The sequence below is a fragment of the Macrobrachium rosenbergii genome, chromosome 39, assembly GCF_040412425.1.
Source record: "Macrobrachium rosenbergii isolate ZJJX-2024 chromosome 39, ASM4041242v1, whole genome shotgun sequence".
Classification (NCBI taxonomy): domain Eukaryota; kingdom Metazoa; phylum Arthropoda; class Malacostraca; order Decapoda; family Palaemonidae; genus Macrobrachium; species Macrobrachium rosenbergii.
In genome coordinates this window covers 12,894,833-12,917,332 of record NC_089779.1, presented here as the reverse complement: position 1 = coordinate 12,917,332, position 22,500 = coordinate 12,894,833, and the positions used below count along the sequence as shown (strand labels likewise).

The 22,500-nt window shown below is 36.8% G+C and overlaps 1 protein-coding gene across 1 annotated transcript in view; it reads left to right on the top strand.

Annotated features, from left to right (window-relative positions):
* Positions 1-22,500, top strand: part of LOC136825760 (uncharacterized) — a 78,829-nt gene that overhangs the window by 50,263 nt on the left and 6,066 nt on the right. Inside the window, exon 2 of the mRNA XM_067082603.1 lies at positions 19,820-19,972. Within this exon, the coding sequence (XP_066938704.1) occupies positions 19,820-19,972 (153 nt within the window). The remainder of the gene's footprint in view (positions 1-19,819; positions 19,973-22,500) is intronic.

Here is a 22,500-nt window from a genome sequence, read left to right as displayed (position 1 = left end):
TTCAACGCATTTTGGGAGTCGGTTCGGAGTCACGAGTTTTAACAATAAACACCTTTGGCTCATTTTTTCCTGATTTTCCTCCCTTCCTCAGCTGACGTTTACAAAACCGTGCTTGTTGCTGAAGCCAACATTTTTCGTGCTTCTTCTTTCGACGCTCTTTTTCCGGTTCAGAGGGAAGATGTGCCACTTGTAGGCAAGACAATCTACATCACTGTTTACCGTCACGGGAGAGATATTTCTGGCCTCTGGAGAAGTCACTTCGTAGGCTTAGCGGAACTGCGTGATGTTAGGTACGTTTTGTGTACGGCCACGGAAGAGAGCGAATTTATACTTTTTGCGCTCTCTTCGCTTCTGCTTATTTGGTTATTTTCTTGTCTCGTACGTTATTTTTTACGGTAGATGCGATTGTCTTACTAGAATATCGCAGTATTTAAATATACGTCCAATGCCAGCTGTTCTTGAAGCATACCAACAAAGACCCAGAAATGCGACTAAATAATGGCACTTGGATAAGGGTATTACGCACCAAGTACAAAGGAGGGTCATAGACAAAGGCATCCCTGTAGGGAGATGATGCCCTCAGTGCACCTCGCAATGCGGACTGTAGACATTACTAAAGGGTGTTTGCAGAGACCCTTTGTCCCTTGGCTGGCCCACTTTTAGCCTTTTACTATACCTCCACTCTTCTTCCTTTCTTCAATCTTGCTGTCTTTCCTTTCTAACCATGGGTTTCTTCTAGTTCCACCTGTATATCCTTGTACTCATTTATTATTTGGATCTCTTATTTAGCTGTCCAACCACTCCATCTCACTCCTTTCAGTCTTCAGAGCTGACGCCGAAAATGCCCCTGCGCTTGCGTCGACCACGGTCTAGGTACTGTATATTATACTGTAGACCGGGGTTGGTTGACAGCCTAAATTTTATCAAATCATTTCACATCATAGACAGAGGCGCGAAGCATATATAAAACATCCCCAAACCTCAGAAGGATTACAGCTTTGCTGCCTCCGTCATTACACAAGCAGCAGTCAGCAGCACCTCGGTGTTTAAGAGATTAGGACGGTGTTTAATTCGCGCCATCAAACGGCCGCCAGCAAGAAGAATCCCGCCAAAAGCGTTCGCCTGCTTTCCGATTTGGCGGGAGTCCGGCCAGCCCGAGTTAGATAATGGTCGTGCCTCTGTTTTGCTGCTTCTTCTTCTCCTTTGTTTACAAAACAGCATCGAACTCAGAGGTTACCTCTTGCTTTTGTCTCAAGGACTTGGTAGTTGGTATAAGAAGGGGAAAGAGGAGACAGGGAGGGACTTTCTCTAGATTTAGCAGCGACGGAGGTTAGGGCCAGAATGTGGAGTCCTCTTCTTCGTTCAAGGTTGACGAATTACTGCGTCTCTCTCTCTCTCTCTCTCTCTCTCTCTCTCTCAGGTTAATAGTAGTGCTTTCAAAATATTTTTGATATGAAGTTACTCCTGAGTATGGATGGCTTTAGACCACCCAAAATACACTAACTTATATTTTATAGCAATACACTTGAACACCGTAATGTAGCGGAAAATTAAATGTCCACAATATGCACTAAATATTGACTTATCATAAATGATGTAACTCACTATAACGTTATTACTTTTATCATGTTATCTTATGAATCTAGATTGTGTATTATTATTATCATAACTAATGTAACTCCTTGTAACTCGTTACTCGAATCCCAGAGAAGATCATCTTACTGGATGCCCTGTAATTCCTTGTTAATTACATTGTAATTTCCCATAACTCATTGTAGCTTGTCATGTTATTTGTGCACAGCAATGTATTTTGCATTGTAACGAGTGTAGCCCTTTGTTAACCTTGGAATGCTGAAAGCACTGTACGCAGACATTAAGTATTTTAAATACACATTGTTAAAAACCTGTTACAAAAATCTCCGAAACATTATGTATATATATATATGTGTGTGTGTGTTTACATATATATATATATATATATATATATATATATATATATATATATATATATATATGTATATATATATATATATATATATATATATATATATATATATATATATATATATATATATATATACCTATGTTGAACTAGACACACTGGAATTGAATGAACGACCTCATTTAAAGAGAGGTATTTTATATATATATATATATATATATATATATATATATATATATATATATATATATATATATATTACACCTTTCTTTAAATGAGGTCAAACCCATTCCAGTGTGTGTCTAGTTCAGTAGAGGTATAATGGGTATTTAACAGACCGCGTCTAAACAAAGCCACGCTTGCATATTTATACAGTTTACAGTATGCGTGACGCAAGAGTTTACAAGCTACTTCTTTTTGAAACTTGATGACCATCAGTCTGGGTATCGTACCCAGGAGAATGATCGGAATGAACTCTCAGGGTTTTGGCACTGGGGCATAAATTGGGCTCGTTCGCATATAGCCACTGTCTGTTATTTTCTTCGTAATGGTTGATATTGTATTTTTATAATTGTATATATTTGGTGATGGGCTTTTATATTTATTTTAGGTAGTTTTAATTTTATTTATTCCAGCCTTCTCATGCGATGGACATTAAGCAGCCATTTGTAAACACTTTTGTTGACGTATTTGTTAACTTGGTAGTAGTTCATTGTTCGGCCTTGTCATGTTTTCAATAATCTCGTTTTGATTGCAGTTTTTATGCTGCTGCTGTTCTTCATAAAATATAAAAAATATATTTATTATATTTCACCAGCAATGTGCTAAGCCCTAACCTCCCCGTAGGGGGTAGCGCCGTCAGTGCACCTCTTGCGGTGCAATGTAGGCGTTACTTAAGGTTCTTTGCAGCGTCCCTTCGGCCCCTAGCTGCAACTGCTTGCATTCCTTTTACTGTGCCTCAGTTCATATTCTCTTTCTTCCATCTTACTGTCCACCCTCTCCTAACAATGATTCATAATGCAACCGCGAGGTTTTCCTCCTGTTACACCTTTCAAACTTTTTACTGTCACTTTCCGTTTCGGCGCTGAATGGCCTTAGTTGCCCCAGTGCTTGGCGTGTGTGCCTAAAACCTATAAATCAGTCAATCAATCAGTTCTTAAATTAGTGTGGTTCGATCACGCCTACGAATCCGATGCTGTCAGAAAATTAGAAATTTAATGGGTCACTGTCGCTTTTAAAAGATCCCGTGGGCTTGCAGACGAAGCTTGCAAAAACTTCCTGCCAGTTCTGCCTTGTGCTTTAGGCCACCATGTTTCTTACTGGTAATGTGATAAATAAAAAAAAAATAAGTTGCCGTAACTTCTGGTTAATATAGTTACAGCTCGTATGTTTTTCTTTGGGAAGTGTTTTTAATCAAGATATTGAACTGTTGTTTCCAAAGAAATTTTGGACAACAATGTATTCTTTTTAAATTAACAAGTAGCCGTAAACTAAGAATGTTACATGTGACTTCATATGTTTAAAGACATAATGTAATACGTACATCTTTTTCAGTTGATGTTCAGAAGTTTTTATATATTAGTTCTTTTCTAATCGCATTAAGAAGAATAACACACACACAAAGATATATCTGTGTGTGTGTGTATTTAATATCACGTCACACAATAATATATATGTAATTATATATATATATATATATATATATATATATATATATATATATATATATATATATATATATATATATATATATATATATATATATATATGACACACACACAAAATTAACGAAGGAAGAGAAACATTGAGTGCTGCAAGGCCTTTCGACTTAAAGTCCTTTACTTAGCAGAGTCTGCTAAGTAAAGGACCATAAGTCGAAAGGCCTTGCAGCACTCCATTGTTTCTTTCCTCGTGGATTTTGTCTTTTGTTTATGTATTCATCACGTTCCATATTTTCGTGATTCATTTATATCATATATATATATATATATATATATATATATATATATATATATATATATATATATATATATATATATATATATATATATATATATATATAATTTGATGTGAAATGCTGAGAGTCCCAAAACGTAAACCTATCTCTTGAGGCAAATTTGTTGCAGGTGATCGCTCAGGTGGGACCAAAAACTAATTTGCGTCTCTCTGTCTGGGGCAGTAACTTTATGCCGATCTAAAATACCAGTAAAGTATTGCATGTTGCCGGAAAACTCTTAAATTGTCAGAATTAAGATCATGAAATTCAGCTGCAGTTTATCCTGCCTGCGAAACCTCCTATTTAGTTCTTTCTTATTTCCCTTTCGGCGTCAGTGACGCAGAGTAGATGTTCCGACGCCAGCCGTAATTCCGCACTTACCTTGTGAAATCTTGGCTTTGAATTTCATCGTCTTGAGACCTTTGGCAATGATAAGAGATGATCTCTATAGTTGCCAAGTGCGGCGATTGGTTACATTCCAGACTAGACAAAAGAAGTGGAGATAAGCTAAAGTTAACTGGCTACTTGATCTCTCTCTCTCTCTCTCTCTCTCTCTCTCTCTCTCTCTCTCTCTCTCTCTGTGGTCCTTGCAATGCCGTGATAGCACACTGCTCGCACTCGATTCCTGGGCGAAGAAAGGACACATATGAGCACGTATCCTCAAAATTCAGCATGCCTCTCTTGAAGTAAGCAGTGGATTATGTATCTGGTTCTTAGTCGACTCTTGCGGGTCGCAGCTGGGGATGAAGAGTGAGGTGAATAGAGAGGGGAGAAGAAAGAATAATTGACGTAAGGTAAGCTTGCCCCTTCAGAATGTGTAGCATTATTAAATTGAAAAAATGAAGACCACAAAGAGGTAATCTTTACCTGTCGTGTGAAATCATTGATCAGGTGTCCTCTCTCTCTCTCTCTCTCTCTCTCTCTCTCTAAAGAAGGTGGAACTAGACGCATGTGTTGAGAAGACAACGCAATATCTTGTGATATTTTCACTTGTGTCGTTACAGTGTGATCATGTGTTTCTTGTTCAGTACTAGAACATATATGCATGAAGAGACGTGTGGCTTAATACTGAGTGAATTATCATCAGTAACTTATTCCTTATATATTTTTTAAAAAATTCTTTATATGGAATACCCTGCAGGGGGGGCGGGTAGTGCCGTCAGTGCACCTCACGCGGTGCACTGTAGGCATTTTCTTAAGTTTCTTTGCAATGTCCCTTCTCCCCCTAACTGCAACCTCATTCGTTCCTTTTACTGCACCTCCTTTCATATTCTCATTCTTCCATCTGACTTTCCACAATCTCCTAACAATTGAGTCATAATGCAACTGCGAGGTTTTCCTCCTGTTACACCTTGCAATCCTTTTTACTGTCAATTTCCCTTTCAGCGCTGAATGACCTCATAGGTCCCATCGCTTGGCCTTTGCCTTAATTCTATTTTCCAATTCCAGTTTCTTTACATGGAATATGTTAATCAGAATATTCGTATTGATAATCCTCAAGAAGAAGAATTTCTCTGCCCCATGTCATTCAACTCTATAGAGCTGGGTCTTCATAAGACAGGTGTTTTGTACCTCATACGGTGCCAATGTAAGTACCCTCATGACGCTTCCTCATTCTACTTCCTCCTCAACCGAAGTCAACTTCCATCTGTTTCTCTCACGCCACTTTGCACCCCTTTACACGCAGGAAGTCATTCTATTTATCACGGAAATGTGAACGTTTCAAAAAAAAAAAATTGCTAACCAGAAATACTCAAATATTTTCAGCAACAAGTGACATTTCATTGCTGGCACTCTAAAAATGAATCTTCATATTGATTTGATTGTTACATTGCATTGTTACATTGCATAGCAAATTGTACTCTACTTCGATGTTCTTTTGCTTATGTTTGCTGAACCATTGGTAAATGGTAGATTATGTTTTAGGTCAGGGTAGACAATAAAGCTTAAGATTTTGACGTCGTATTCACATTTACTATTGTTTATTCAAGCATTTGGAAGCTGTCTAACATCTCAGACTTTGACCCTTTTACTTGTCATTTATCATGACGTTCTTTACGCGATCGTTGTGAGAATCTAGCAATGAAATAAAGCTGTGCGGATAATAATAATAATAATAATAATAATAATAATAATAATAATAATAATAATAATAATAATAATAATATTATTATTATTATTATTATTATTATTATTATTATTATTATTATTATTATTATTATTATTATTATTATTATTATTATTTATTATTCCGGGATGCATTGCAACCATTTTCAGTGACAGTCAAGTATGTATCTGACAGAATAAGAATGCAGTCTTAATCAAAGCGGCATTCAACATTGTCAGTCAGAATTCAGACAAGACTGGTGAAACACTTAACTTTTTTTTTTTATTATTCTTACGGAGCATGTATTTAAGCAAGACCTCGCTACATAGGACAACATACGGACAAGTTCGCAGAGAGGAAGCTTTCATTTGACCTTAATTGACAGACATTTTGCTTGCTACGAGAGAGAGAGAGAGAGAGAGAGAGAGAGAGAGAGAGAGAGAGAGAGAGAGAGAGAGAGAGAGCATTCCTGTGTGGTGCTGAGATAGACTTCATCTGGATTCAGTTTATCAAGAAGATTTATCAGTTACTGAGAGGGATTCTCGCCAAAACTCATTACAGATTTGTTTTTTTTACCGGTTAAAATATATTATAGCGTGGATATAGTAATTGATGTAATTTTGTACTTGGTTATCTGTCTCACGGAATTCTTGAGTAATTGCCACTTTAGGTAATTGCTACTATTATTATTTCCTTGCCTGTTCTGCCCTCCGACAATTCTTTCCGTTCACCACCAAGCTTCGGAATGATCCCCCTCCTTCCGTACTCCCTTATTTCCTCATTATGTTCCATTTTGCATAACCCGCGGCATTCTATGTTTTAAAAAATGCACTCTTTCTTATTTGTAAAGTTTTGAGCTTCATTTGCTTGAAAGTTTTGAGGTTATATCTTATAAAAGCAACGGTCTCGCACCTTTTCCAAGTTAGGAGTTTCAATGTATTCAAAATTTTGAGCACGTGTCTTTTCGTAAAGTCGTTTATATTTAAAAAGTAACACGTTTTTTCTGTTGCTCTCTTGTTGAGTTTAATGTTTATATTTCTCCTGGTCAGGCCTGTTTTATTTGTGTCCCGAGAGAGAGAGAGAGAGAGAGAGAGAGAGAGAGAGAGAGAGAGAGAGAGAGAGGGGGGGGTTATTTTTGTAAGTGATAACTTCGGTAACCTGTCCACCAAAAACTCAGAGAGAGAGAGAGGAATTTTATATGTGAAAATTTGATAGCCTGTTCACTAAAAACTTGAGAGAGAGAGGAATTTTTGTATGTGAAAACTTCGGTAACTTGTCCAACAAAAACTTGGGAGAGAGAGAGAGAGAGGAATTTTTGTATGTGACAACTTCGGTAACCTGCCCACCAAAAACTTAGAGAGAGAGAAAGAGGAATTTTGTATGTGAAAACTTTGGTAGGCTGTCCGCCAAAAACTTGGGAGAGAGAGAGAGAGAAGAATTTATTTTATGTGAAAACTTCGGTAACTTGTCCACCAAAAACTTGGAGAGAGAGAGAGAGAGAGAGAGAGAGAGAGATACCGGGGGCTTGTGGGAGAGGGAGATCCCGGGACGGGATGTGAAATTAGCGACTTCGTCAGCATAAGCGACAAAAATCTTGAGTGACGTTTGTTGGAATAACATAAATGATCTGGCTTGGCATCTCTCTCTCTCTCTCTCTCTCTCTCTCTCTCTCTCTAGCTCTCTCTCTATGAAGACCTACTGAGAGAGAGAGAGAGAGAGAGAATTATAAAAGACCAAAAATGTTTCTGCCATGGAGGATGACTGAGAGAGAGAGAGAGAGAGAGAGAGAGAGAGAGAGAATATTATAAAAAGCCAAAAATGTTTTTGCCATGGAGGGTGACAGAGAGAGAGGTATGAAAGGTAAAAAATGTTTCTGCTATGGAGGAGGACTGAGAGAGAGAGAGAGAGAGAGAGAGAGAGAGAGAGAGAGAGAGAGAGAGAGAGAGAGAATTATAAAAGCCCAAAAATGCTTCTGCCATGGAGGAGGAGGAGGAGAGAGAGAGAGAGAGAGAGAGAGAGAGAGAGAGAGAGAGAGAGAGAGAATTATAAAAGCCCAAAAATGTTTCCGCAATGGAGGAGAACATAAACAGCGTTCCCACCCCCACCCTCCCCCCTCCCCTACCATTTTTTCCTCCCTTCCGCTTGGGAACACAGGTATATATACTAGGTATAGGATAGTGGGTATGTGCTCATTAAGGTGGCATGCATCCAGTCTTCTTCGTGCCAGGGGAATCCCTGTTCATGGGTGTCACGGCGGTTCATTCATTGCTCGGTTTTAGTGGGTTTGCGTTTCCGGCACAGACGGCTAATCAACTTAAGGGATTCTTGGTAATTAGGTTTGTTTAAATATAACTAAGGTTCGCTGTGACTGAAATTGTGCAGATATTTAGGATAAAGGAAGAAATTGATCTTGGGTGAGTTGAGGTTTTTCATTTGTTGTGGAAATTATGCAATTACCTTCCGTTAAAATCCTTCCTAAGTACAAGTTGGTTTTATAGATTTTGATCTGAATTTTTAGTGTAGATTAATTTTATTATTACAAGGGCATCTTTACTTGAAAAATGAGAGGAAGCAGCAGTGATTGCTGCCTTGTTATTTAACATGAAACCCACCCCTCCCCTATTAGTAGGATACAGTTCGTTGCTATTAAAAGAATGTTATGTATTGTAAGGCTTAATAAGTTCAGGTAAGTTGAAAGAAGTTAGATTCTTGGTTTATATATATATATATATATATATATATATATATATATATATATATATATATATATATATATATATATTAGCGATGCGCGCGTTTGCAAACAATTCCTATACGCTTGTCAAAGGATCTTTCTATGTATTTATGCTAAGGCGAATGTTTATGAAACATTCTCATTACATTAAATGTTTAACAGTAACTGGGATTTTCAAATTGAAAGTCTGATCGTCTTAAGGAAGAGAAAAATATACATAACGTTTAAAATGCCATGAACTTAATAATGTTAATAAATACTTGTAATAGTCCAAGAAGACCTTAGGAGAAATTTGGAAAGTACTGAATGCACAAAACTTGACCTTACCTTGTTTATAAATTACCTTGCTAGCCACAGCAAGGAAAATAAGGAGCATCCTAGAAATATATATATATATATATATATATATATATATATATATATATATATATATATATATATATATATATATATATTTATATTTTTATTTATATATATTTATATATCAGGTCCTCAGGAGGTATGTTGCAGTCCGAATTCAGACACGGAGAGACCAGTCTAGCAAGATTTAGGAATATGATAATAATAATAATAATAATAATAATAATAATAATAATAATAATAATAATAATAATAATAATATTATTCATAAAAAATCTCACAATAGCATTGGTGAAGAAATCCACAGTGGTGTAGATGTAAATATATAATTTTGGAAATATATATACAAAAGAGAGCTTTCGAGAACCTGCTCGATTCTCCGTAATCTTAATGAAAACAGTAAAGCATTCTTGGAGGTACAATTGTTGAAAAAACAAAACAACGGTTTAAAACGTGAAGTTAACGGGAGAAAATCGTCGTAAGATAGAAGATAGCCAATCTCTTAGTTCAAGTAATTCCATCGTTCTCCGTAGGTGAACCCAGATTTAATAGAGTACACGTCTCGAGCGTCTAAGTGGTAGTTCAACCAACGGACCAATCCTATGATCGTCCAGAGCAGCTTAGGCGCCTGCAACTTTGGTTGCTGAGCGCAACCGCGTTCCCTGAGCGAAAGAAGGAGACGCAGCACCAGTATAGTATCAGTTGTGGCTAAATGTTTGTCAGCTGAATTGAAAATACCAGTCTTAAAACATTTGATGTACTGTCTACATACCAGGTCATTCGTCAGTTTATCCTCTTGAGTGAAAGATTTGTTTCCCTCCATACAACGACCGCTGTTTGCAACAGCTCCCTCGACCTATCTCCTAATGTCTGTGTCTTTATTGTTATAAATGACTTTCGAGCCGTTCCAGTTTATGTGATGGTCAAGTTTCCAACTATGGTTGAATGGGGGCATTATTTTCGGCATGTAAATTGTAGATAGGCTCCTCTGTGCTTGTTGATTCTAATGGGCAATCCCCTACCACTTTCTCCGTGACACTTAAGCTCACAACCCCCCACATGGTACTTTATAAACGCCAATATCTTTACTATTATTATTACGTGAGCTATTATTAATAACTAGACCTCTGTGTCTGTCTGTCTGTTTGGGTCAAATCGTGTAACTCCATTTTCGACCTGTTTCCTTCGTCTGATGGATTTGAAAATTTGCATGGTTACTCAATCCCGGTGACAATACAACCTTACATGACCATTAGATCAGCAGTGACCTCTAGTAACCCTATAGTTACCTTTCCCAGTATCTCAGGATTCGTATGAAAATCTTCGGATTTTTCATACCTTCTTTGACTCGGTAGACTAAGTTAATAATTCTACGGATTTTTCAAACCACCTTTCACTCGACAGGATATCACGTTCTAATTTATTTTTAGTTAGTGATGGTGTTATCATAATTAAAAACAATGTTTATCTTGTCAGTGCAATTCCTATTCACTGTTTTTGAAATTGTGTAAGCTAGGTTTGTATTGGGAAAGGTAAGCAATTTTTTAATTCCCATTTAATCATGTTATTTGGAGCCTCATTGTAGAAATTTCGATGAAGTTTGACGAATGCTTTTTAAGGGAAACGTTCGGGTTTACATAATTTAAGAAAAAACCTTCTTGCTGCGTTCAAGCTCTTTGTCTAGAAATTCAGGTTCACGTATTTTGAGTGCTCGTCAGACAAAATTAACCAATATATTAGTTTTTACCTCTTCACTGTGGCAAGAAAAGACATGAATGTAAGTTTCTGCGTTGAAGTTAAACAAATGGGGATCATGGTAAGCTAAAACATCTAAAAATGGCATCTTATTCTCTACTTCATGTTCAGCAGTAAATTGAACGGAGGGTAAAATACTATTGACATATCTAAAAAAAAATTATCAAAGTCATCAGTGATAATATTGATAATGATATTACTTTAGTCCTTCCTGTCCCCGATGTATAGAAATTAATTAAAGCCTCTCTGCTCTCTGGTATAGCTCTTTCTGTTCTTAGGCTTTGGAATTTTATGCCACGCTCAGGTTTCCCCGACTATTAGAATTTCCATCTTGCAAGATGGTGGCCTGTCGTCTTCTGTACAAGGAAACTTTGCTCTTCGTACCCCCGCCCCCCACCATAGTGTTCATGTTTCTGTCTATTCATCTGTATGTAGGTGGATAAATAGATAGATATATGTGAGTGTATCCTCTTTGTTTTCTAGAATCTCTCACATAAGATACCAAATGTTACATCCCCAAGGGGAAAGACATCAATAACAATTATTGCTGTGCAGATTTGCTGTTACAAAAATCCATTGGAGCCCCAGTTGCACGTCTGCAGAAAAAAAAAGAGTCGACATTATCTACTCTCTAATGGGATTGATAAGTGACTCGGGTTTCGTGAGTCACCCGATACCAATCACATGCCGAAACAGTCATTCAGTGTCATGTCTCCTCTGACCTTTTGACATCATTGCTGTCAGGGCGCTTTCGTTTGTTGGTTCTGCCAGTATGTCAGTCGCACACGCACACAAACGTAGAGAGAGAGAGACTTTGGGAATGTTTGTTTGTTTGTTTAGAGGAGTTTTGTGTACTTGAAATTCATAGAACGATGATTTTTCAAATATTTTTCAAATAGGACGTTCACAAACGGACACTTATTTTGAGGTGATATTGTTTGTTGTTAAGAAAGAAAGATTTTTGTGTTCTTGCTCATAGTTAGTGGGACAGGGATTTGGAGAGGATTGTTTATTGTACAGTTGTGGATTTAAAGAGGGACAGAGAATCTAGAAAATTGTCCATTTAGATGTAGAATGATTTTCAGGTTAGTGTGTTTATATCTTTCGAGGTCGTTTTGCATGCACACTTGTGTAGAGGGGGCAACACTGTGATTTCTCCTGTCGGAAACTGAAACGAAAGTATACTTAAAAGAAGGAAAGGGGCTGTGGGATTTTGTGGAATAGTCTACGTCCGTTTTCATTAGTTTTACTTGAAGGTTTGATGATGGTAATTAACTCATTCTTTTATTGCTAAGTGTAATTACTGTGGCAAATGTGTGTGGATTTTTTTCGTGTTTAATCAGTTTTGCTCTGAAAATGTCTTAAGTCATATATATATATATATATATATATATATGTGTGTGTGTGTGTGTGTGTGTGTGTATATATTAATTTTTTTTTAAGTTGAAGCTAGAACTGCAGTCAAGTATTTTTAAGGACGAACTCTAGCCCAAGCTGTAAGTCATGTTTTCCACACCATTTTCCTATTAAGCAACTCTTGGTGGTTACAAAGAATGAAAGCAAAATAAGGGTACATAAAGGGCAAGGGTAGAACAGAGTTCAGCCCAAATTGGGATATATTGACTCAGGCTGTTTTTGTATGCCTCGTTGTAGTCCAGCACAATCCTGTCATATTCAGAGGCACCTCTGTCTACTAGGTTGTCGCAGAACCTCTTGGAGGGTATGAAATTTCATCACGTCGTGATTCAAGTTAAAAACCTTTTCCAAGAAAGGCAGTACCCTTGGCGCTGTGCGAAACACAAAACTCTAATCTGCGTGTAATCTGTGAAATGCTAAACTCCATTCTGCTTGAAATAGGAGCCTCGTTACATTATGAAACCTGAACTCAGTCTGGACCAAAGGACCTGGAGCTTATCGTGCCTGAAACCACTACCCCTCTCCCCCCCCACCAACCACTACCTCCACCTGGCTATCACCACGACAACTCTCCTTGGTTCGATGTTGACATTGTAGACGACATGACCTTGGCGATTCGGTGCGGACACTTCAGAACTTCTCCGCGCCCTCCCTACTCCCCTTACCAGTGCCAGGTCCTGGGAGATCGGAGTGCAAAACTGATACCCCCGAGAGAAAGAATAGAAGCATGCAAGAAATTACCTTTGAGATTTTACATTCTCAGTTGAGAAACAAGCCACGCCCACTTGACCATGGTGTTGTGGTGGGATGCTTTCTTCAAGTAGATGTTCCTTCTTACGTTTGAACGTGTTTCTTGGGGAATGTTTTGGCACAGGCATCATTCTCACGGGGCGTGGCTTACGTAGACAACATTGCGGGATCCGAACACGCTGATTAGCACGTGTACAGTGTGCCGTTTCTGTTTGTTTGTGTATTCCGTGCAAACACTAGTTTGCTGTTATGTGTGGGTTTATTCCGTATCTCGTCAAGATTCCGGATTTGTTACAGGGAATCCAGCAATGAATTATCTGGGTTAAGTGTGAATAATGACTCGGCAACAGAAAATTACAATGAAGCAGGTTGGAACCGAAAGAATTTATTATTAATGACTAATGTGATATACTGAAAACAATAATTTGGAGATCTCTGCATCTGTAAATTTTTCATTAAGTTAATTGACAAATTACCGCTGAATTGTGTTCATATATACATTTGAGAATCTCTCTCTCTCTCTCTCTCTCTCGCTCTCTCTCTCTCTCTCTCTCTCTCTCTCTCTCTCTCTCTCTGATGTCCTGATCTGGTGCTGAGTTGTCTAGCCACTTTAATATTCCTTAACCTGCACACACAAACACACACACACACGTGTATGTTCCTTTAAATCCCATCTTTCCATTTTTCAGTATCTGGTAGTTATTCATCAGTGGTGGGATGCACAAGCTGGATAAAGGCAGGATATAATATGTATGATATATATATATATATATATATATATATATATATATATATATATATATATATATATATATATTATATATATATATATATATATATATATATATATTATATATATATATATATATATATATATATATATATATATATATATATATATATATATATATATATATATATATACTGTATATATAGTATATATATACGTATGTATGTATGTATGTATGTATGTATGCATGTGTGTGTGTATTGCCGTTGCAATCCTCTTACTTTCATTGTACCCAAGTTATCTGGAACCTTCCCTTCAAACGGGCATTTTTTCAGAACAAACAGGTGTGACCCGGTTGCTTGGTTTATGTAACTATTGGGGACATTATCTTGGCCCTTCTTGAAAAATAGGTTAATTTTTTTCGGGGGTTGGGGGTTAGGGGAGGGCGGTGGGAGAGTGGTTGGCACTGAATGAATAAAACACGAAGTAGATCCGCAATGCAAAATGAAAGTAACATGTTCAATTAGCATTTGATTCCTTAACTTTCCCGTAGAAAGTTGATGAGATTTTTTAGGTTTATTTTTGGAGTTAACTTTCGCATTACAAAATTTTGTTAGTTAAGAGTTAGAGATAATTGTTAATACAGAAGTGCGTGGATGTATGATGAAATTGATTCTGCATATTTTTTCGATATGTATAATCTGCTCTCCCTTTTCTTATGTTAGCAAGTTCTCTCTCTCTCTCTCTCTCTCTCTCTCTCTCTCTCTCTCTCTCTCTCTCTCTCTCTCTCTCTCTCAGTCAGGAACAGCAGTCCTTCAAAAGTGATACATAGTGCATTTTTTGTAGGACTTGCTACTTCCTACCGACGCATTTCTTCCTAAACCTTGCGTAAATACTTGTCAAGTTAGACATGAAGTTTTCGAAAGCTCCCAAAATAAGATGTTAAAGAAAAATGTCTGGCAGAGAGAGAGAGAGAGAGAGAGAGAGAGAGAGAGAGAGAGAGAGAGAGAGAGGAGGGGGCCATTCTATGGGGAAAGGGATTCTCCTTGGTATGATAGGTATTGGGGTTGAGTTCCTTCTCTTTCTTTCTCTCATCTCAAGAATTTACTCTGAACATTTTTGGCCTGTTTTCTTCGCCTACGCGCCTGCGCGCTCCCACACTCAAAATCTCTTTCCTTGTAACCAGCTAAGACCTCTATGACGGAATGGCCTTCCTCTTTCTCTCCCCCAACCCCACACATTTCTCCTCTTTCCTACGAGGAAACTATTTTATTAGGTATAGACGCGAACAAGAAAAATGTCAGATTTATTTTTTTTTTTTTCATATTTAAGCATTCCTTAATCCCCATTCAAGGTGTCTGATTTATCATTTTCATTCTCTGTCAGGCCTCCTGTTATTATTATTATTATTATTATTATTATTATTATTATTATTATTATTATTATTATTATTATTATGCAAAATTGTGGATCGTCTTACTCAATGAAGTAGATTAGCATACCTCAGTGTAGGATGACTGGACTCTGATAAATGCAAAGCAAAGGTGAGACGAACAAAACAAAATATCTGATATATATAGAGAAATAAAAGAGTAGAAAAATAATTTAGGAAATTAGAAAACTAAAACCCTTTGCTAAATAAAATCATCAAATGATATAAAACTTGGCTTCAATTTGAATAGGTTTTCAGAGTTGGGGGGGGGGGGGGATTGGGAAGGAGGAACAGGGACTACTTGTTGGAGGAGAGAGAGAGAGGGGGGGGGGGACTTCCCTCATGAACCTTGGCAGGATTTTCACTTGAAAGATTGAAAGCCGGAGACTTTACCCGAAACTCGAGCGCTTGAGAACCGATTATTCCACGAATGCAATTGTTGTTTGCCGTGCTTTCCCAAGTCTTTGTGTCTGGAATAAGGGATTTCCTTCAGTAAAGATATAAACCTGTGGTTCAGACAGCCATCATTTGTCAAAGGAGTATATCCATAGGTAACTGGATTATTATTATTATTATTATTCAGAAGATGAACTCTGTTCATATGCAACAAGCCCACAGGGGCTGTTAATTTGAAATTCAAGCTTCCAAAGAATATGGCGCTCATTAGGAAGTAAGAGAGGGTAAATGGAAATACAGAAATAAGAAATCTCACTTATTAAAAAAAAATTAATTAATAAATAAGGCGTTAATTTTTGTTTACTTTTGTTACTTGTCCGAAAGGAAAGCAGCTGGACTGGGTATTTTAGAAGTGTTGGTATGGGCAGTGCTTTATACCTAAACACCAACTAAAGAAAACAATAATTGCTACAATAACTCTCTATGAAAATGTCGCAACACATCTACGAGTTAATTAAGACACGTACATCGCGCAATACATTACTTTTAGGAAATACTTGAATGGAACTTAAATGGTTTCGTACCACAACTCGAGTGTTTTAATGGATTTACAAAGTAATGCTAGCTTACTCTGCACAAAAAGAGAAAGACAGTGTTACTTATTGCCAGCCGTGTAAGAAAATACCATTAAGAACGACTTGAGGTTTTTATTCTAAAGGGAATTCTTTTATTGAGGTTGAATGAATTTATTAAGATTATATGTATCCGTACATACATAAATATATATTCACGTATGTTGAGAAGCAAAGATTAAACTATTAAAGAGAAATAGACAGAAAAACAAAACTGATAAATAAAGTACACCAGAAGACAGGTTCGTGTCAGCCTGCGCAAATAATAAAGAAAAACTCAGCACCAAGTTTGAACTTCCCAGTTCCTAATTCAAGTAGAGGATTAGGAAGGTCATTCCACAATTTGGTCACTTGAGAAACAACACCTTTTAGCAAATCTTCATTGAATATCACATAACAACAAGTCTTGTAAATAAGTGCCCATTTAAACCTGCATTCCGATTGCGATAGATGCTCAGAATAGTGAAAAATTTTATACAGTATACGCAGGCATAAGAAATTCGGTAGTACTTAAGTATTTTAATTATTTAAAAAGCGAGTCAGCTGCTTAAGACAGAGCGAGGGAACATTATTCAGAAAATGGCAAATTAGAAGGATAAAAGCATTTCATATTGAAAGACAGCTCTCCAAAAATTTTGAGAGAGTCTGTGTATCGATTTTTTGTGAAATAGCGCCATATTCTTCTTAAAACTTGTACTGCGATGATGTACGCTTTTCATTCTCTCTCTCTCTCTCTCTCTCTCTCTCTCTCTCTCTCTCTCTCTCTCTCTCTCTCTCTCTCCGGGCTGCGAATATGTTTGTGGGGAAACATCCATATGACGGTAATTCTAGTGTATGAAATTGTGTATTAGGATTCATTTGGCGTGCCAGTTCTCCAAGGAAATTAATACATGTTCACGCAGTTTCAGTCCTGTACTTGTTACTCTGGCTGTACTCAGTCGACCGTCTTAGATGAAAGAATTTATTTTCAACCTCCCTTTATGTGAGAAACTAGTCATATATTTTAAACTTGTTTTTCTACTGTATGCTTAAAATACGTGCCTCTTGCTCGTAATGTGCGTTCTTTGCAAGATGAATAGGAAGTAGAGAGTGAAGAAATTATAAGGAGAAAAATAGGAAGTAGAGAGTGAAGAAAGATAAGGAGAAAAATAGGAAGTAGAGAGTGAAGACTGATAAGGAGAAAAATAGGAAGTAGAGAATTAAGAAAGATAAGGAGAAAAATAGGAAGTAGAGAGTGAAGAATGATAAGGAGAAAAATAGGAAGTAGAGAGTGAAGAATGATAAGGACAAAAATAGGAAGTAGAGAGTGAAGACTGATAAGGAGAAAAATAGGAAGTAGAGAATTAAGAAAGATAAGGAGAAAAATAGTAGGAAGTAGAGAGTGAAGAAAGATAAGGAGAAAAATAGTAGGAAGTAGAGAGTGAAGAAAGATAAGGAGAAAAATAGGAAGTAGAGAGTGAGGAATGATGAAACAGAGAAAAAGAATAAAAAGAAAAAACGTAAAAGCAGTTTTTTAGCAGCCATTTAAAAGACCACATGAGGAGTCCATATGTAAGAAACGAACAGAATTTTTCTCACACAGAAAAGATTAGATGCTGAATGACGCCTACGTCTGTGGGATGGTTGCCAGGTTGGGGGTCGTCCACCCCTTCTTCGGCTTCTGCGTCTTCACACTCACGAATGGACGCGGTAATACACCCATCCGTGTAGTTTGATAATGTGCCACACATACGTAATCCACGTAATTAATATGTTTATATATATATATATATATATATATATATATATATATATATATATATATATATATATATATATATATATATATATATATATGTGTGTGTGTGTGTGTATGTATATATATATATATATATATATATATATATATATATATATATATATATATATATATATATATATATAGGGAGTGCTTCAGTATTCACCTGCCGGTTCTCAGGTCATCTTTATTCGGTTTTAGGATGAGGCTGTGAGCCTATGCCCCTCTCTAACTACCGGTGAAGCCAGGATGATAACCAATGAATATTGTTTGTCAAGATCCATGTATAATTACCAGGTCGATGACCAATGGATGTCAAGATAACCATTTAAATACTGTGTTAATAACCGCTTAATCTTAGGACAATTGTTTAAATACCAGGTCGAATACTACTGGATAACAGTAGTATTGTAGTATTTTATTTTATTTCATACCAATATTTTTGCATAATGATACCCTTACGTATTACGAGAGCTTCATCTCTTGTCATATTAAGGATTAGCCAAACTGTGAGTAAATATACCTGCTTTTATAGAAGAAAATGTAGCTTTTCAACATCAAAGAAAGGTGTGTTGCAATGTTTGTCTAAGGCTTTTAATGTTATGCGTCACTTCGGAGTCTTCATCGAGCTGAAAAGAATACATTAAAAACAAATTTTCGCTGAAGATTATAATTGGCAGACATCCATACTACAGAGGCGGCGTGATGCCTCAGGACTCATTGCAAAATTATACTGTATTCTTCGACCTTGCAGCAGTATCAAATTTTACATTATGGCCGAATATGTGTATTAACATCATCCTCGTCAATAATAATGATATAATGAGGAGGCTATTGTGAGCAAGTAATAATAAATGATAATCATATATTCAGGAAGTTTTTGTGAGCAAATAATAATAATAATAATAATAATAATAATAATACACAATAATAATAATAACAATAATTCGGGCAGCAGACCCTCTTAAACAGGTTTTATTGAATATTATTGCTGCTTCAGCTGCATTTATTTAGAAGACTTTTTCTATTTTCCTGACTTCTCTTCATTGGAGGCATGTTAACAAATCGCCTATATTTGTCATTTCATGGGGGAAAAAGTAAAAAATCTGGATTCTGCTTTTTATATATTCTATACAGCTAGAATATTATGGGTTATATAGTTGCTAAACATTTGTTGCCGCGACGTTTCTGACTGAATCTTTCTGTCATTTCTTCAGCGGGAGCTAGTAGAGGACTGCAGGTTGCATAGTTCCGCCTGAAGCCCGTGTATAAATTCGGAAGGACCTATGCAACCTGCCATTCCTCTACTAGCTCCCGCTGGAGAATGACAGAAGATTCCGTCGAAACGTCGCGGCAACAAGTGTTTAGCAACTATATAAGTTATAATATTCTAACTATAGAATATATAAAAAAGCAGAATCCAGATTTTTTTACTTTTCCCCCATGAAATGACAGATATAGGCGAGCTGTTAGCACGCACCTCCACTGAAGAGAAGTCCGCAATAAGGAAAATAGAAAAAGTCTTCTACAAAATAAATGCAGCTGAAGCAGCAATAATATTCAATAAAAAATATAATAATAATAATGCGTCATATAGTGAAAATTGGGGCAATGCATCCATAGATTTTATTTGTAGGCGCGTGTACTTAAAAATATCGCAGCGCACTCAAAACTCATAGAAGCTTTTATGATGAATTTAAGGATAATTTTTAAACCTGTTAAATAAGAAAATGAGATTTCAATACTTAAGCAGATTTCTGGAGTATTAAAGAACTCCATCTCTTCACCGCAGGGCGGATGGCAGCGCCAGGACTGGTCCGCAGAAGGTTGGTTCTGGGTCGACCACCCCCACATCATGAGCATCTGGGGCGTGGTGTACGATGACGTCACCAGCAACGCCTTCTATCTCCTGGACACGCCCATCGCCACCCTCGATCAGATACAGGTAAGACGTGAGACTTTGGGGATAAACAAATATAGGCATTGTGTACGAGTGTTGTTTTAATAATAATAATGATGTTTTTTACTGTTGTTGCTGTAACTGTTACCTTGTGTTTTTGTTGTAGTTTTTTACTTTCTCAGGTAGGCTACATGCAATAGTTTGATTTCTGGTTTGTTAAGCCAATTTTTTGTGCTCTTTCCATTTTCAAGCTTCTAAATGAGTATGAGTTTTTTAACTTTGATTCTAATTCATCGTGTCGTCGTTAGCTCTCTTTCTGAATTTAATTTTTCTACGTTCACAAAACACAAAAACACAGGGAGAGTCTATTCATAAGACTATATCCGGTAAGTGTCAGAGTGAAAGGATACAGAATAATGTCACTTGTAGGTGTCAGGTAGCGAAGCCAGAACTTGTGCCAAGTGTTCCCCGATTGATTTTTGCAATAGTCTGCCGTATGGTTTTGTGAGTACTGTGAGTCGGAATGCAGGAGAGAGTAGAATGACATAATAGTAGGCTGTGTCTCCATATGCTGATCAGTGTCACTGTACAGAACCATTTACTTTTTTTGCTATTTCTAATATAAAACGTAAATGGGTAGTGCAGTCAGTGCACCTCACGCTGTTCACTGTAGGCATTACTTCAGGTTCTTTGCAGCGTCCTCTCGGCCCTTAGCTGCAACCCGTTTCATTTCGTTTACTGTACCTCCGTTCATATTCTCTTTTCTTCCACCTCACTTCCCACCCTCCCCTTAACAATTGTTTCATAGCGCAACTGCGAGTTCTTTCTTCTGTTACACCTTTCAAACTTTAAAACCTTTTGCTGTCAACTTCCCTTTCAGCGCTGAGTGACCTCATAGGTCCCAGTGCTTGGCTTTTGGCCTACATTTTATATACCATTCCTATAGCTGCCTCTAAAGTTCCCAGTTCCTCAATATGTTTGGAGTAAGGTTTCCCTGATAACGTTGAATCTGAATTTTGCCAATGGTATAAAAATAAAAATCTCATCCACCACGAGATTTAAACCTGGGTCACGACAGCCATCTCCTGTCGCGAAGCTTCAAACCAGTTGCTTGTGGCCGCCACATTTACAGATGCAGGGGCAGAAACAACGCACTTTAAACTATATGGTACTTGTTTATGGTGCAGTTTTAGTTTTCTGTAAAAGAAAACTATTGAGATGGCTGTTTGTCTGTCCGTCCGCCCTCAGATCTTAAAAACTACTGAGGCTAGAGGGCTGCAAATTGGTATGTTGATCATCCACCCACCAATCATCAAACATATCAGATTGCAGACCTCTAGCCCCAGTATTATTATTTTTTAAATTTTAGTTAAGGTTAAGGTTAGACATGATCGTGCGTCTGGCACCGCTATACTCATAGGTGCTAACAACACAGGCCATTAACCGTGCCATGACTGAAAGTTTCATGGGCAGCGGCTGAGAGTTTCATACAGCATTATACGCTGTACAAAAAACTCATTTGCGCCGAAGAAACTTCAGAGCATTTTTACTTGTTTTTATCGTTTTTAATGTGATGTAGTGTTGTGTTCACTGCTAGACGCTACACACATGAAGTATGCTTATACTTCACCTGCCGTTATTTAGAATATCTTATGCGTAGCTACTTTATCTAGTATCATACGCAGAGACACGATTGAAAAAAAATTATATATATATATATATATATATATATATATATATATATATATATATATATATATATATATATATATATATATATTCCTTCCTCCATTTGTGACTGGTCTTTTCCTTTGCACCTACAGCCATAGTGCCCTCTGAGACTTACCGTATCACTCACACAGACATATAACCCACCTTTGTCGCAGCCTCATTTTTACACCAAACTGCCACTCCCACGCCTGTTTATTTCAACAGAAGCTTCACTTGCATCATAAAAAACTTTTTAGCGCCCTCAGCAACGTAACATTTGTACCGTACATCCTCAACATCCTCCACATTGCCTCGCTGTCATTCATTTCATGAGTTTTTCTCTGTTCTTTCAAAATTCTCACTTAATTGTTTCATAATAAGTCTTCTGCCCCCAGTGAACCCTTTTGTCATCTGTCGTAGTTTCTTAATCAAAACCCTACCATATATCTTCCCTATGATTCTTATATTCTAGTTGTGTGCACACACACACAATAAATATATATATATATATATATATATATATATATATATATATATATATATATATATATATATATATATATATATATATATATATATATATATATATATATATATGCATCTGTATCTCATATATCTGTATGGTGTGTATAGACACCATATCATATAGTGTAATTCATAAGTGAAAAGAGGGAGAAGAGGAAGCGTCCGATGTATACTGCTGATGGATTTAACATGTCCTATATACCACTGGTTGTTTGTTAAGCATCACTGGAATGGTAACATCTGGCGCTACCCTTCACTGAGGGTGAATATTATCAGTATATATATATATATATATATATATATATATATATATATATATATATATATATATATATATA